The sequence below is a fragment of the Vigna angularis genome, chromosome 1 (assembly GCF_016808095.1).
Source record: "Vigna angularis cultivar LongXiaoDou No.4 chromosome 1, ASM1680809v1, whole genome shotgun sequence".
Lineage (NCBI taxonomy): Eukaryota > Viridiplantae > Streptophyta > Magnoliopsida > Fabales > Fabaceae > Vigna > Vigna angularis.
Genome location: NC_068970.1, coordinates 11,702,311 through 11,716,135, shown reverse-complemented (window position 1 = coordinate 11,716,135; position 13,825 = coordinate 11,702,311). Strand labels below are relative to the sequence as shown.

Genomic DNA, 13,825 nt, shown 5'->3' with positions numbered 1-13,825 from the left:
TGAAACAATTTTTATTTTTACGTGAATGAACGTTGTTACATTCTCTATTAGAACTTTTTGGCATAAATTAATTGGAGTAAGTGTTGACAAAGGTTTATGCCATTGCTGAAGTTGACATTGAAGCATGGAGTGCAGAAACACGTTGTTGTACTTGTTTCGACGGCAAGAGAATCCATTAACATTCTTTCCAACCATGGACGGCCATGTGCTCACAATCTTTTCTCCAAGATCCTCACATTTTCTCAAACTTTTCCATTACCGAATTCCAATTATAAATATGCATTAAACCTAAAGAAACAATAATCAAATTGCATACTTTCTATTCTTCAAAAATTTCAATAACCAAAGTTTCTTCACGGCATGCACCAACATGCTACGTTTTCTGTTTTTACCAATGTTCTTTGTCATAACCGTTAAGAGTTCCACTTCCGACATCAAAGCTATATACTGGCTTCAACAACCGCTTTTCCCTCCTTCAGCCATAAACACATCACTCTTCACTCACGTTTACTATGCTTTCCTTGCACCCAACAACGCTACCTACCAACTCGACATTCCAGACTCCACCGCCGCTACCCTCGCCACGTTCACCGCCACCCTCCGTCCCTCCGTCACCACTCTCGTTTCCATCGGCGGCGCCAACTTCAAAGCCGACCTCTTTGCCGCCATCGCCTCCAACGCCGCCGTGCGCGCCTCCTTCATCAACTCCACCATCGCTGTCGCGCGGGCCTTCGGCTTCCACGGCGTTGACATTGATTGGGAGTTCCCTCGCAGCGCGAACGAAATGAAGGACCTCGGCCAGCTCTTCAAAGAATTGCGCGCCGCCATCGTCTCCGAGGCCTCCGCCACTTCCCAGAAACCGCTCCTCCTCACCGCCGCCGTGTACTTCTCCGTCGATTACTTTCTTTCCACAACGACGTCTTTGCTATACCCCGTGCGTTCCATTAACGAGAATTTAGATTGGATCAATGTCATGAGTTACGATCTTAATGGGCCTTGGAGTAACCGCACTGGGCCTCCTGCTGGGCTCTTTGACCCGAAAAGTAATGCTAGTGTGGCCTACGGGTTACGGTCCTGGATCCGGGGTGGGGTTATTCCGAAGAAGGTGGTTATGGGTTTGCCGCTTTATGGGAGGACATGGCAGTTACTTGACCCGAGTGTTCATGGAATCGGAGCTCCGGCTGTAGGGGCGGGTATCGGGATGGATGGTGCGATGGCGCTGTTTCAGGTGTTGGAGTTTAATAACGAAACGGGTGCAAATGTGGTGTATGACGAGGAAACGGCGTCGGTTTATTCTTACAGTGGTAGTAACTGGGTCGGGTACGATGACCCGGTAACGGTGGCGGCTAAGGTTGAGTTTGCTCAATCTCTTTATCTTGGTGGATATTTCTTTTGGGCTGCAGGCCTCGATACCAACGATTGGAAAATCTCAACACAAGGTAAAGGAAATTGCTTCAAGATTACATTCTTTCATAGGATTTTACTTTATGCACCTCTTCAATTTCTTCTCGCAACCCCAAATTTTCAAAATCATATTTTATCCTCTATAAAAGTGATTTCTGGATTATTATAAGAATGCAGTCAATAAATGTAGTGTACAGGAAGCAATAACCTCATTTATATTATGATTGATTTATAAATGATCATATGTTATGGGATAAATTTCAATATTAGCTATCTAACTATTGCCATTAATGCAGCTCTAAATTCATGGATGCTTTGCATAAATGAGAGGGGAAGAGTGAACTGAAACTTGAGCCCGTCGCTTCGTGTTTCTGCTATCATTTTGTATCTTATCTTTCAACATCAAGTAATTGAATTGCCTTCATTCAGCAAATGAATTATTTTTCACCTAAATCCCATTTACAACATAACATGAAAGGGAAAATTTTCCCTATTTTATTTAAAACATTTGCTATTTATGGATTGTGTAAAACAGTAAGAGATGTCTCAGTTGATTTCTAAGTAATTAATGGTGCCAATTGTTTACACTATATAATACAGTAGTTGTATATCTTTATCTTATATCTTCACAGTCATAAAATTTGGCTAAATTAAAGTTTTGTTGATCTATGCTCCATGCAAAAACCTCAAAATGAGAAATAACTTTAGAAATTTGTAAAAATTAGCATATATGCCGAATTAAGCAAAAAGAGGCATAAAAAAGAAGAAAAGTAAAAGACTTCTTGAAACTTATAATAGGATTACAGAATTTTACCTAATTAGTTTATATTATCTATATGGATTATGTCATTGACTTCAATTTTTCTTTGATTAACCATTTGAATTTCATTATTGACTTCCATAAAATATATAAATGGACATTTATTAGTACATACAAATCCTATTAAGTACTTTTAAGTATTTGGGAGGAGAATGGTCATTTGTTTTTAACCACCTAACTTATATCCAATTTGTAAAATCTTTATTAATTTTTTTCTTCCACTGTATTCAAATATATCAAATGATTAATTTAGACACTTGGAGTGTTAGTTACACATAAACACGTATATCTCAAGAATGTCCACCCAAATCTTAATTAAACATATAAGAATAATCATTTGAATTCAGTGATAAAAATTATTTAATTCGTAACAAATGTACGATTAGCGATAATATTTGAGTTCAATAGTAAATCAATTTTTTTTTCATTCTTTTCACTCCTAATCTCATATTAAAAGCCAGACATTATCCATCACGAAAAAACTCATAAAAGTTTTTTTTTTTTTCAACTCTCGTTTAACATCTTCATTTGACACCAAAACTCTCCCTTTATTCTAGACACATTTCATTCCATTTATATATCTAGTTTTATCTCTATATTTTTTAAGCTTTTATATAATTATATATATATATATATATATATATATATATATATATATATATATATATATATATATATATATATATATATATATATCTTTTAAGAACTTTAGTTCATACCTCATTCACAATTTTAGAACTCTATTCTTTTTCTTGCATTGTCTTGAACATCAAGATTTCTTATTTCAGTCCAAAAGAGTTTTTTTTTTTAACAAAACAAAACTTAGAGTGATACACAGATTTTTAAGTGATCTATCTTTAATACTATTTAGGTAATAGTCTCTTCATGTTTTAATTCTCCCAAAAAATACACCAATAATAATTCCTTTAAAAAACAAAAGTTAAATCTCATCCTTAATTAGTCTAATACAACTTATAAATCTCAAGTTTTAAGTACAGATAGCATAAGACTGAAAATGGTTTTGCCTTGTCTGTGAATTGACAATTTGAGAAGTATGTCCATTAGTTCATGTAGACATTTTCAAAATCCAGCCGTTAAAAGACTTTGAAAATCTGTGAGTCACTTCATCTTATAAAAGAGTATGCTCGTGTAACTTAGTTGGTAGGATTTGTCTTACTTGAATAATGGAGTCTAGGTGCGCCAAGGAAACTTTTGAATCTCTCTCTTCACTCCTTAAATGCACCTTTCGATTATCTTTATTCAACATTTTGATTTTGCTGTATAATATTAATTTCTTCTTTTACTCAAAAAGACAGCATAAACCACTTTGAAAAATATGTTAATTTTACTATATTATATATAAAATAGTGCTACAAAAAATAAAACGTTTGCCTTCCTACTTGATCTTCGAATGTATAACTTAACTTAGTGTTTTGGACTCCTAAAAGGTGGGATACATATGTAATCTTTTCTAAATGAGAAAGGCTAATCTAGTTTTGGTTTTAGGATGGTGAGCAATTGTTTTGGACTCCTAAAACAAACAATGAAATCAATAACCCCGTTTTATATAGTAAAATTGTCCAGTTATAATATTTCAATTGTCACAAACTCTTTCATCAAGGCTTCTTGCTATAAAAACTCAAAATTCAAAACTTGGGTTTCCACTCTTAAAACAATTGCTCACCATCCTAAAACCAATACTAGATTAGCCTTTCTCATTTAGAAAAGATTACATATTTATCCCACCTAAAGCAAATGTTAAGAATCTTAAAATCAAGAATGAATTATCCTTCCTCGTTTGGTTTTTCATAATCCAAACCACTGTAAGATTCATGAGCTTTTGTAAATTGTTTTACTACACTGTTAACATTAAAATTTAAATTCCTATGTAAAAGAATCATTTCCTCTTGTGGAAAGCTTTGAATTAACCCTTTTAAATCTTCAGATTGTTTTCCAAAATTGGTTTTATCCTACTCAGTTGAGCCACATATAAACGTTAAATGGATAAAAGATTCAGGAACTTTGGCAACTGAAACAAAATTTGCTTAAAACAGTATATCCAGATGAAGAAAAGTGAATATAACTTTGACAGTTGACAATGTATGAAGTTGTTGTTACATGCAGAAAAACTGCGAACTGATTACTCAGATCAGCCATATACAATTGTATATCCGCTTCAAAACAGTATTCTCGTTCGGAGTCGGCAGATTAAAAATGAACATAAACTTGAGAAAGGTGAGAACTATATTTTCTCTTGTTTTTCTTTTAACCATTCAACAAAATTGTCGAGGATCACGGGCCATGCTTGACTGGAATCATAACTTAGAAGATCACTGAGACTTACCTGCCACCAACAAAACGTCAGACATATTTTTCTGCTTGCGAGTTTTAAATATGAAGTACACCAAATTTTACCCATCAAATGTACTAGCGTACAATTCATACACATGGATAATTAGACGTTATCCCTACAGCCGTTGACCACATGCAAACGGATGGGTTGAGTTTTTCTTGAATGATTTGAATTAAACTCGTTAAAGCAATTGGCACACCTCGTTTGAACCAATGTCATTTCTAATAAAAGTTTGTTATCCTTCTATTTGATTTATAAAAGTTTTTTAATCAATGCCCTGCCTTCCTTAGTTCACTGGTTAGCAAGACCAGTTATAATACCTGATTTCTATGTTCAAATTTTTTTTGCACTCTTTCTCTTCCTTATTCTGAAAGTGGAAATGCCTATTATATACCAAATTAAAAATCAAAAGAGTAATGTACTATGAGACACTTTTACATTCATTTGATAAAATGATCATAAAGGTGTAAAGTTTTATATTTTTTTAAAAAAAAAAAGAGAGTAAACAGTAAATAAGGATAGTGTCAAATGAATGTAAAATATTTAGGTGTGTCAAAGAATCATTTTCCAAATTAAAATAAGATCTTTGAATTGATCAATGGATAAGAAGATAATCAAGGTATAAAATAGGTAAGCAAACGACATATTTTGAACTAGTCAACCCTAATCTTTAACTGTGAACTGTTTAAATTAAGAAGCTTTAACTGTGAATTGTTTAAATCAAGTCAACTACGAATTTGGTTTAACTCTGACTCGTTTACACCAGTAATGAGTATAAACAAGACGAACTTGTGTTTGTTTAACAATTAAAAGGGGAAAAGGATGAGTAGCATGAAGTAAACCCAATTCAAAAATCAAGAGACTTGTGAATTTTGCGACTGGATTTCTAATGGTGTATGTTATGTTCACTGATAGAAGAAAGTAACCGATCCATAAAATCCTAGCTATCACCATAAAAGTAAATATCAAATAGAAAGAAAATGTAAACTAATATTCCAAGAGATATTTTCCTCTCGAGCGTTAACTGACTATTTTTATTTTTTACAACTTACTAAGGGCTTCGTAATATTTATAAAATAATCAAATTAACCTTACAAAGAGATAGTAAACTCAACCAGAAGTGAAAAATGCGTATGATATAAAATCCTAAAGGCAAAGTAAGAAAAAGAATAAAAACAGCATTACCTCCTTAAAAAACCGATAAAAATTTCTCCAGTGATCTATGTTTAGTGCCCTGTAGTCATTTTGAACCTGTCAAATAAGCATTTCAACTATCAGAAAACAATTTAATGTGTATGGACATTAAAAGTCTTTTCAACATCTTCCACCTAAACAACACAACTTTAGTGTGTATCATATACAAGGAATAACCAAGGGAAATTACCATCGTTTTAACTCCATGGGAAAATATTTCAAGAATTTACACTACTTTTAGATCATGAAAGTACAAGAAAACAAATTTATATGATCAAATAGCTATAGTTTTAATGTGGAACAATAATTAAGTACAAGAAAAAAAAGTATAATATCCTTCACAATCTAGCATATTTGCTGGACATTACTGAAAGTTGTCATTAAGAGTCATTACATGCAACTGAAAAAGTTTAAGCAAAGGGCAGACAAGCATATTATTATTATATAAAACCTACACTACCTTTAGATACTCAGTTAATAAATTAACTTGAGTAGGGAAATCAGATCTCAGAACGACATTCAACAGCTCACAGATGGTCTCAATATCTACACTCCTTTGCTTATCTTCTGAAAGTATTATTATTTACGTTAGTTACATATAAGAACTCGAAAGCAGTGATGTAGAACAAGTAGTCTAAAATAAGAGTGAAATCCCAGTAATACTGGTTTTACCCGTCAGGCAGTAGTGAAATGCATAGGAATAAAAATCTTCAAAGCACTCTTGTACCATCACCTAAACAAGACACAAGAAATAATTACACCAAAATTCTTTTTGAATGACAACCTTAGTGGTTAATCTTAATAAGAACACAAGAAAACTTCACTAAGTAACTTAAAACAGAAAAATAAAATACCTCTTTCTGCAGTCCACCAATGACCTTTCTTAACTTTGGGAGTGTGTCGGCCCCTAAACATTTGAGCCCTTTTCGCCACTCATCCTATCAAGATAGGAAAAAACTGATGATGATAACATGTCCAAAAACTAACATTGTGGTGAAGAAATTCAAGCCACCTTTACTAATGATGACAAGAATGCATAGCACCAATATACGAAGATTTTGGTTTGATGACCTTAGATGCCATCACACAGTGTTTTGCTCTCTCTCTCTCTCTGACACAGATGCAATATACCCAAATGTGACAGGGTTTTCAACATTTAACAAACGAAAAGTTATTAACTATATTCAGAATGACGCTCAAAAAGAATCATATCTCAGACCATGATTCAGCCAACTTTTGTATAAAAGAAAATTCCATTTACTGGGGAGAATTTAGTATTTCAGTAATCCACATGAATATAACAGATAGACCAGAGAAGTCCTTGTCTACGAGCTGATAAGCCCAACTGGATGGGCCCAAGTCTAGAAGATTTGAATGTAATGATGTTGTCAGAGGTCCAGTCCTTCACCAGACCAATGAAAATGCACCACAAGAAACATCAACCTCAAACATAAAGCTCAGCTTCGTTCCTCAACCAAGGTGTTCAAACCTCCATTGTACCAAAAAAAAGAAGATAAAGTACAGATAAGGTAAAAGAAAGACCAAAAGAAACCTCCACAAACAAAATGATCTAACTTCCAATCAAACATGGGCCTACAAGACCATTTGTGTAGTTCACATATATACATCCTCACAAATTGAACAATTTCCTTAGAGACAGAATTTCATCAGGTAATATATATTTCATGGGACATCAAGAGGCTACTTGCCACCACATACACCAAAATCCATCAATCCTGCTGCAATCCCGCCCTCTGCTTGCCCCCCAACAAAATTTCCACACCACTGTTGTCAATAATATTTCTTATATCATGAGCTCACAATACAAAAAAGTTTAGCTAAAGAGCCATACCATACCATTAACTCCCTTTATCTGTTATTGAAGTAAAAAGCCTACTCCGGATTAAAGGGCAGAGAATAGACGAAGAAAAGACCAGCAACAGAGCATACTTGAAATTTACAGTGCCATCCTATCTATTTCACTAGTATCGATTCCATTATTAGCTACACACAAATTAAATAAACAAATCAGAGTTTTCTTTAAGTGAGAAGTTCCTTTTTTTCTCAATGAGAGGTTGAACCTTTCTTCATCATTGTGAGCTCACACACACACACATATCTATATAGAGAGAGAAAGGATAAATGCAAGTATATACATCAAAACATTGAAATGTAAAAATACATCAATACATAAGTATTAAATGAAGGGTTACATCAAGAGCACCATGGTCAATAAATGAGTGTTGAAATGTCATTCACTAATTTCAGCAGTATGTAACTAAACTAAGATTGTAAAGCAATACTCTCTACCAACCTTGGAAAAATACCCTTGTTTTTCAGCTTTCATTTTCCTGACAAGATAAAAACATATATTTATATGCCACAATATCAAAAAACCAGTTATATACAGGAAAAGGAAAGATTAATCCAGTCCATTACTTACCAAGCAAGTATCAGCATTCTAACATCTGTATGATCCACATGCACATCTTTACAAAATGCCACAATCCCGTCTGGGCTGACCAACCAAACAAAAAGTATAGAGAATGCATCAAGACGAGTCACATAAACTTTAACGAAGAAGGGAAACAGTCTTAAAAACATAAAAGAGAAGCATTGAATCTCAACACGCATAATATTGCTGAACACGTGTTTGTTAACTAAATTTATATATATATATATATATATATATATATATATATATATATATATATATATATATATATATATATAAACAGACCTAAGCCCTGTCTAATTCCTTACTTAAAAAATGCATTGAAAAAATAAATAAACCACCGTATGCTACTTAAACATAAGCTAAGTTCCAAGCAAATCAATTTAACTAAAGCATGAAATATTCTAATCCTAAACAAGATCAAACAACAATTAAAGCATGCCACAATAATTTCAACATGCACATACTTACTCAATCAAACCCAGTGACTTATTTGCATACGATTCGAATATGTTATCTATTCGATCTAATTGCTTTGTGGTTGCTTTCTTTGGTTCTGAAATAATAACACGAAATGAAATAAGTACTATCAAGAACTCAGCAAATTCGAGTCAGCATTAGATGGAAAAGGTGAAGATAAAACGAAATATTTCGACATTAATTTGAAAAACTAGAAGCAGTCATGCATAATTAAGGCTTACGGTTCAGGACAATACACATAGTGAAATATTTCATCGTACTTCCAGAGACCTCTTTCATGCTGATACTATTCGAAAAAATAGCTCAGCAAAAACCAAATGATTCATTTGGAATGCAAATAGTTACAATTTTTTTCCACAAATCTAACCAAAAGGACACTAATTATTTTGTCTACGGGAATGCAGTTGCCTTCTTAATAACATCTTCAGTCTCACCACAATGGTAGTGCTTTTACCTCGTAGCATTTTAAATGTTTCCCCCATAAATAGATCAATCAACCCTCATGAACTGTAGAAGTATTAAGCTAAAATTGCTCTCAGATTGTATTGGCTATAAACATGCAGGCTGTCTTCATAAGTGGCATCATACTGTTCTAGTAAGCTGCAACAGATAGCAGAAAAGCTGCCTCCCAGAAGATATGTACTCTGGATTTTAAAACACTATGACATCATTAACTATTTAATACGAAACAGACATTGTCTTATAAGCACAGATGTGTTTTTCCAATTTATATATACCACCATGTAAGATACAGGTGCCATTCAAGTTATGTGCCTGACAAGCACCGTTCAAATTATGAGCTTGCAGAACAGAAGGTAACCGGATGCACACTAAAAATAAACAAGGTAAACTGCCCATTGAAAATAATTTAGATCATAATTGGGCACGAGCATTCTAATAACAAATTGCATCAGTATTACACAATTAACATTACATGTAAATGATTCATAAACAGCCGAAAAACCCAGGCTAAATGAGTAATTGATGGGAAGCATCGCAAAAACAAGATAGACACCTAGCACCACCACCACCCTCTCCCTCCAAATTAACCCGTAAAAAATGAAGGCAAATAATCAAATATGCCGCACTGAATCTGATCAAATCGTGTCCGAACTATAAAACCACAACACCAAAATCTTGTGTATTCATGCATTGAACTTTGAAGCGTTTAAATCGAATATCGTATCCAGAACATTACAAAAGCAAGACATGGTCCAATTACAGATATTTGACCTCGATCAGCACATAGATCGATTAAATTTGCCAACTTTGATACTTCGCCACAGAAAAACTCATTGCCCCACAAGAAAACAAAAAAAAAATTTAAATAATTAAATTTTTCAATATTCATTGTTCTTTTAGTGAATATTGTGATTCGATTTTCGCGGGGTAGAACCAATCGGAAACGAGAAATAGAAGTACCGGGACGAAGAGAAGAATCAACATCAGAAGAAGTGATTGGTGGGGCCGCTTTTCTTTTGGGACGAGGCATCTTCACAGATTGTGCAACCAAACACTGTCAAATCTTTGAGAGACACAATGGAATCGATTCGAAAGAAATTCAAGAAAGTAAACCCTATTCACGGAGGATGATGACGAAGAGAAACCAGCACAGATTCAAGGTTTAACAAGGTTTTATAGCTTTGGAATTAGTGCTCCTTCCATCAATCTTTTTTTTCCCTTTGGGAATTAATTGTATGAACTTAATTATTAGATTGTGAGTTAATTGAAATCACTTTGTCATAACTTTTGTAGTGATTATCATAAAAAATGCTTTGTATCTTGAATTTAATTTGTATGGCAAGTATCTTACAGGGAAAATGGTCTTTTATTTTGGACTTTGTTTATTTAATTTCAATTTGTTGTTTTGGTTATAAAAAATTGATACCAGAGTTGGAAGAAATTAAAGGGAGGTGAATGAGTTGGTAGATGAGTTAGGAACATGGAAATGAAAATAACATAATTACATTAACATGTAAGCAATTTTCATATTTTAATTTCTGAAGATATTGAATTTAATAGTTCTTACAAATTTTTATATATAATTATGAAAGAAAAAAAGGGGACCCGCAAAGTTATTTTAATCAATGTTTTTTTTTTTATGATATATTTATATTATAATATTTTATAAACTTTAATAAAATATCGAAGGATTTTTTTTGAATGTAATAAGTCTAAAATAATCTTATAACTTTTAATATATTTATATTATAATAGAATTGTTGGAAGTTTCGGATTAGAGATAAAATCAATTTAGAGTATATAAGTGAATATAAACCTCACCTTACAAGTTTGTTTTGTGGAATTCAATTAGGTTTAAAGTTCACTTCTTAAAGTCCGATAACAGGTGGAACAATATACAGAGTGATTGGATCATGGCCAGCAAAAGTTATGACCGGTAAGATTCCTTCCATATATCATATAATAAAACAAACTCAAAATAACTTTAATCAATTCTAACAATACAAGCATATAACTATATATATATATATATATATATATATATAGTTATAGTTATAGTTATATATGTGTAGATATATAGCATCATCGTGTTAATATTGACTTATCCATAGTGCATGAACAGTGGTCTCAAAGTAGATTTTCTTGAACTCACACATCCAACATAGTTTGAATTCAAGTAGCCAATCATTTTAAGATGATTTAACTGTCTATAGGTCAACATGTGGTGTTTGGTTCCTTGTAAATACCTAAGAACTTTCATTGTAGATTTCTAGTGTCGTTAAGAGATTGCTTTTATATCGGCCTAACATTCCAACAGTAAAACTAATGTTTGGCTTAGTACAAGTTTGAGTATACATAAAACTCCCAACCACTAATGGATAAAGAACGAGGTCCATGACCTTTCATTCCAAATTATTATTGGGACATTGCATTTGATTAAACTTGTCTTATTTCTTAATTGAAACTACTCCGGAGAACATTTTTTCATTATTAATCTCTTTAACACTTTATTAATTTGGCCTTTTTGAAATAAACTTAACAATCTTTGTGATTTATCACAAAATATTTTTATTCCTACCATATAAGATATCTCACTCATATACTTCATTTCAAAGTTACTAGAAAGAAACTTATTTACATAATGTAACTTACCAAAATTATTAACAGAAAGAATAATGCACTCAACATAAAAAAAATTAAAGATAACTTGCTTTTATGTATATACATCGGTCAATCATGTTCTTTACAAAACTATATGAAGTTATGTATTATTAAATTTTGGATACAAAAAGTTTGTTTCCATCCATATATTAATTTATTCAATTTGCACACCAAATTTTATTTTTCTATGGGGAACCTTTTAACTGATTCATATGAACTTTCTGTTCTAAGTTACCGTTTAGAAAAAAAAATATTTATATTTATTTGATATTGTGTAAGATTAATTCTCACTTATTGAGAATAAAAACAAAGAACCGACTATATTGTGCGTAAAATAAGTTAATTGTCCTCTTTCATTATTATTTTTATTTTACTTTTGTTAGTATTTCACTTCATACTTCATACTTATATTTTTTAGTTAATTTTGTTACGTTTAATATTAATTCACACATAAATGACAAGTATAATAATTTTTCTTTTGTTTGGAAATGTGCAAACACTCATATGTACTTTAGACTTTTATTTGGAAGTATAATTTTTCTAGAATAATAAAACACTTTTAAGTTATCATATTTTTATTGTACTATTTTTATTTTTATTTCATTAATTCTTACTGTTCAAATTTATATAATATTGAATCCAATGTTATTATAATAGAAAAATAACAATAATGTTTTTAAAGTCAAGACAACATGATGATTAATTACAATATTTTTTCAGTAGACCAGAGAATAATATTTTTCTAATTAATTATACATTTATTTCATGAAGTTGTTAATTTTATGTTTATATAACTTATTTCATTTTTAGGATTAATTGTAAACTTATTGAGTGTAAAAAAATGTAAAACATTAAACAAAGACTATTATTTCAATGTTTATATTTAGTTTTTCTATTAAGATTTTTCTTATGCAAATTGTCCAATAAGTTTACAAACCACATGTTAAGAAGGTATTCAATTTTTCAAGCCAAATACAAAATGAACCAACATGCCATTCCCACAAATAGTTGAACTTTACTATATATAAAAAAATACTTACAAGGTTATTTTCATTTTAAAGAAATGAAAATACGAGTATTATTTGTCGTTACAATGTCAATCACTATAATTTATATAAGAATCATTATAAAAATTAATAAAGATATCATAGATAATAATTTATAATAAAATTTAAATAACTTTTACTATCTAGAAGAATTTGAAAAAGTATTTTTAGAGCAATTAAAAAATATTTTGGAGAGAAAAAAAAATTCATGCATGCACAGGAGAAAATAAACTAAATTAACGAGGTTGATGGGCGTAAGAGTTTGACAGATGGGCCAGAGCCCATAAGTACTAAAAGGACAGAACCGGCCCAATCCACAGGACCGTGTGGTGACTCTGTAAAAGACTGGAACTGGCTAGGGTTTTCTTTAGTTTCTAGAGAAGTGCAGCGGCTTGTTTTTGCGTTGGATCGTCCGCAGCGAAAATGGTAAGAGTGGAATCCATGGTCGTTTGTTTTGTGAATTGTTTGAAGTTTTTCGATTGTGACGTGAAGCTATTGATTTGATGTGTAGCCTTCCCACAAGACGTTCAGGATCAAGAAGAAGCTTGCCAAGAAGATGAGGCAGAACAGGCCCATCCCTTACTGGATCCGCATGAGGACTGACAACACTATCAGGTCAGTTTCCAAAAACTTCCTAGGATTTTCAGGATTATGTTTCTTGATTTCGTGTATTCACACCCTGCCATTCTTGTCTTTTTATTTTTGTTTGTGTTTTAAGGTATAATGCAAAGCGCAGGCACTGGCGCCGCACCAAGCTCGGATTTTAAGTTGGATGGACGACCCTTGCGTTCTAGGTTTTTTAGTGTAATCCTTAATATTGAAACATTGTAGCTTCTGAGTGTTTTTGTCATCGTTTATTTCTCATTTTACAATTGCTTATGATTTTTACTACAAATGTGAAACTGTGATGGATATTTTAATTTTGAACGAGTTGCCGTATTTTCTCTTCA

The 13,825-nt window shown here is 32.2% G+C and overlaps 3 protein-coding genes across 3 annotated transcripts; 2 read left to right on the top strand and 1 right to left on the bottom strand.

The window, feature by feature from the left end:
- Positions 1 to 4: 4 nt before the first annotated feature.
- On the top strand, positions 5 to 1,956 carry LOC108329498 (nod factor hydrolase protein 1). The gene is made up of 2 exons (XM_017563729.2): positions 5 to 1,439; positions 1,701 to 1,956. Exons 1-2 carry the CDS (start codon positions 371 to 373, stop codon positions 1,748 to 1,750), a joined length of 1,119 nt encoding a protein of 372 aa, XP_017419218.2. The 5' UTR covers positions 5 to 370; the 3' UTR covers positions 1,751 to 1,956.
- A 2,326-nt stretch (positions 1,957 to 4,282) lies between these two features.
- LOC108344570 (uncharacterized) lies at positions 4,283 to 10,393 on the bottom strand. The gene is made up of 9 exons (XM_017583030.2): positions 10,129 to 10,393; positions 8,698 to 8,782; positions 8,215 to 8,289; positions 8,086 to 8,122; positions 6,626 to 6,709; positions 6,444 to 6,504; positions 6,232 to 6,338; positions 5,763 to 5,828; positions 4,283 to 4,568 (listed from the first exon to the last, which is right to left on the bottom strand). Exons 1-9 carry the CDS (start codon positions 10,196 to 10,198, stop codon positions 4,467 to 4,469), a joined length of 687 nt encoding a protein of 228 aa, XP_017438519.1. The 5' UTR covers positions 10,199 to 10,393; the 3' UTR covers positions 4,283 to 4,466.
- Positions 10,394 to 13,161: 2,768 nt separating this feature from the next.
- On the top strand, positions 13,162 to 13,825 carry LOC108337701 (60S ribosomal protein L39). The gene is made up of 3 exons (XM_017574279.2): positions 13,162 to 13,301; positions 13,387 to 13,490; positions 13,594 to 13,825. The coding sequence occupies exons 1-3, from the start codon at positions 13,299 to 13,301 to the stop codon at positions 13,640 to 13,642; spliced, it is 156 nt and encodes a 51-aa protein (XP_017429768.1). The 5' UTR covers positions 13,162 to 13,298; the 3' UTR covers positions 13,643 to 13,825.

Excerpts from the sequence above, each read along its gene's own strand:
- LOC108329498 (XM_017563729.2), top strand. The coding sequence starts at position 371 with ATGCTACGTTTTCTGTTTTTACCAATGTTCTTTGTCATAACCGTTAAG. Across the intron at positions 1,440-1,700 it reads TTGGAAAATCTCAACACAAG|CTCTAAATTCATGGATGCTT; the intron begins GTAAAGGAAATT and ends CCATTAATGCAG.
- LOC108344570 (XM_017583030.2), bottom strand. The coding sequence starts at position 10,198 with ATGCCTCGTCCCAAAAGAAAAGCGGCCCCACCAATCACTTCTTCTGAT. Across the intron at positions 8,783-10,128 it reads TGATTCTTCTCTTCGTCCCG|AACCAAAGAAAGCAACCACA; the intron begins GTACTTCTATTT and ends TTATTATTTCAG. Across the intron at positions 5,829-6,231 it reads TATTAACTGAGTATCTAAAG|GTTCAAAATGACTACAGGGC; the intron begins GTAGTGTAGGTT and ends CTTATTTGACAG.
- LOC108337701 (XM_017574279.2), top strand. Across the intron at positions 13,491-13,593 it reads AGGACTGACAACACTATCAG|GTATAATGCAAAGCGCAGGC; the intron begins GTCAGTTTCCAA and ends TTGTGTTTTAAG.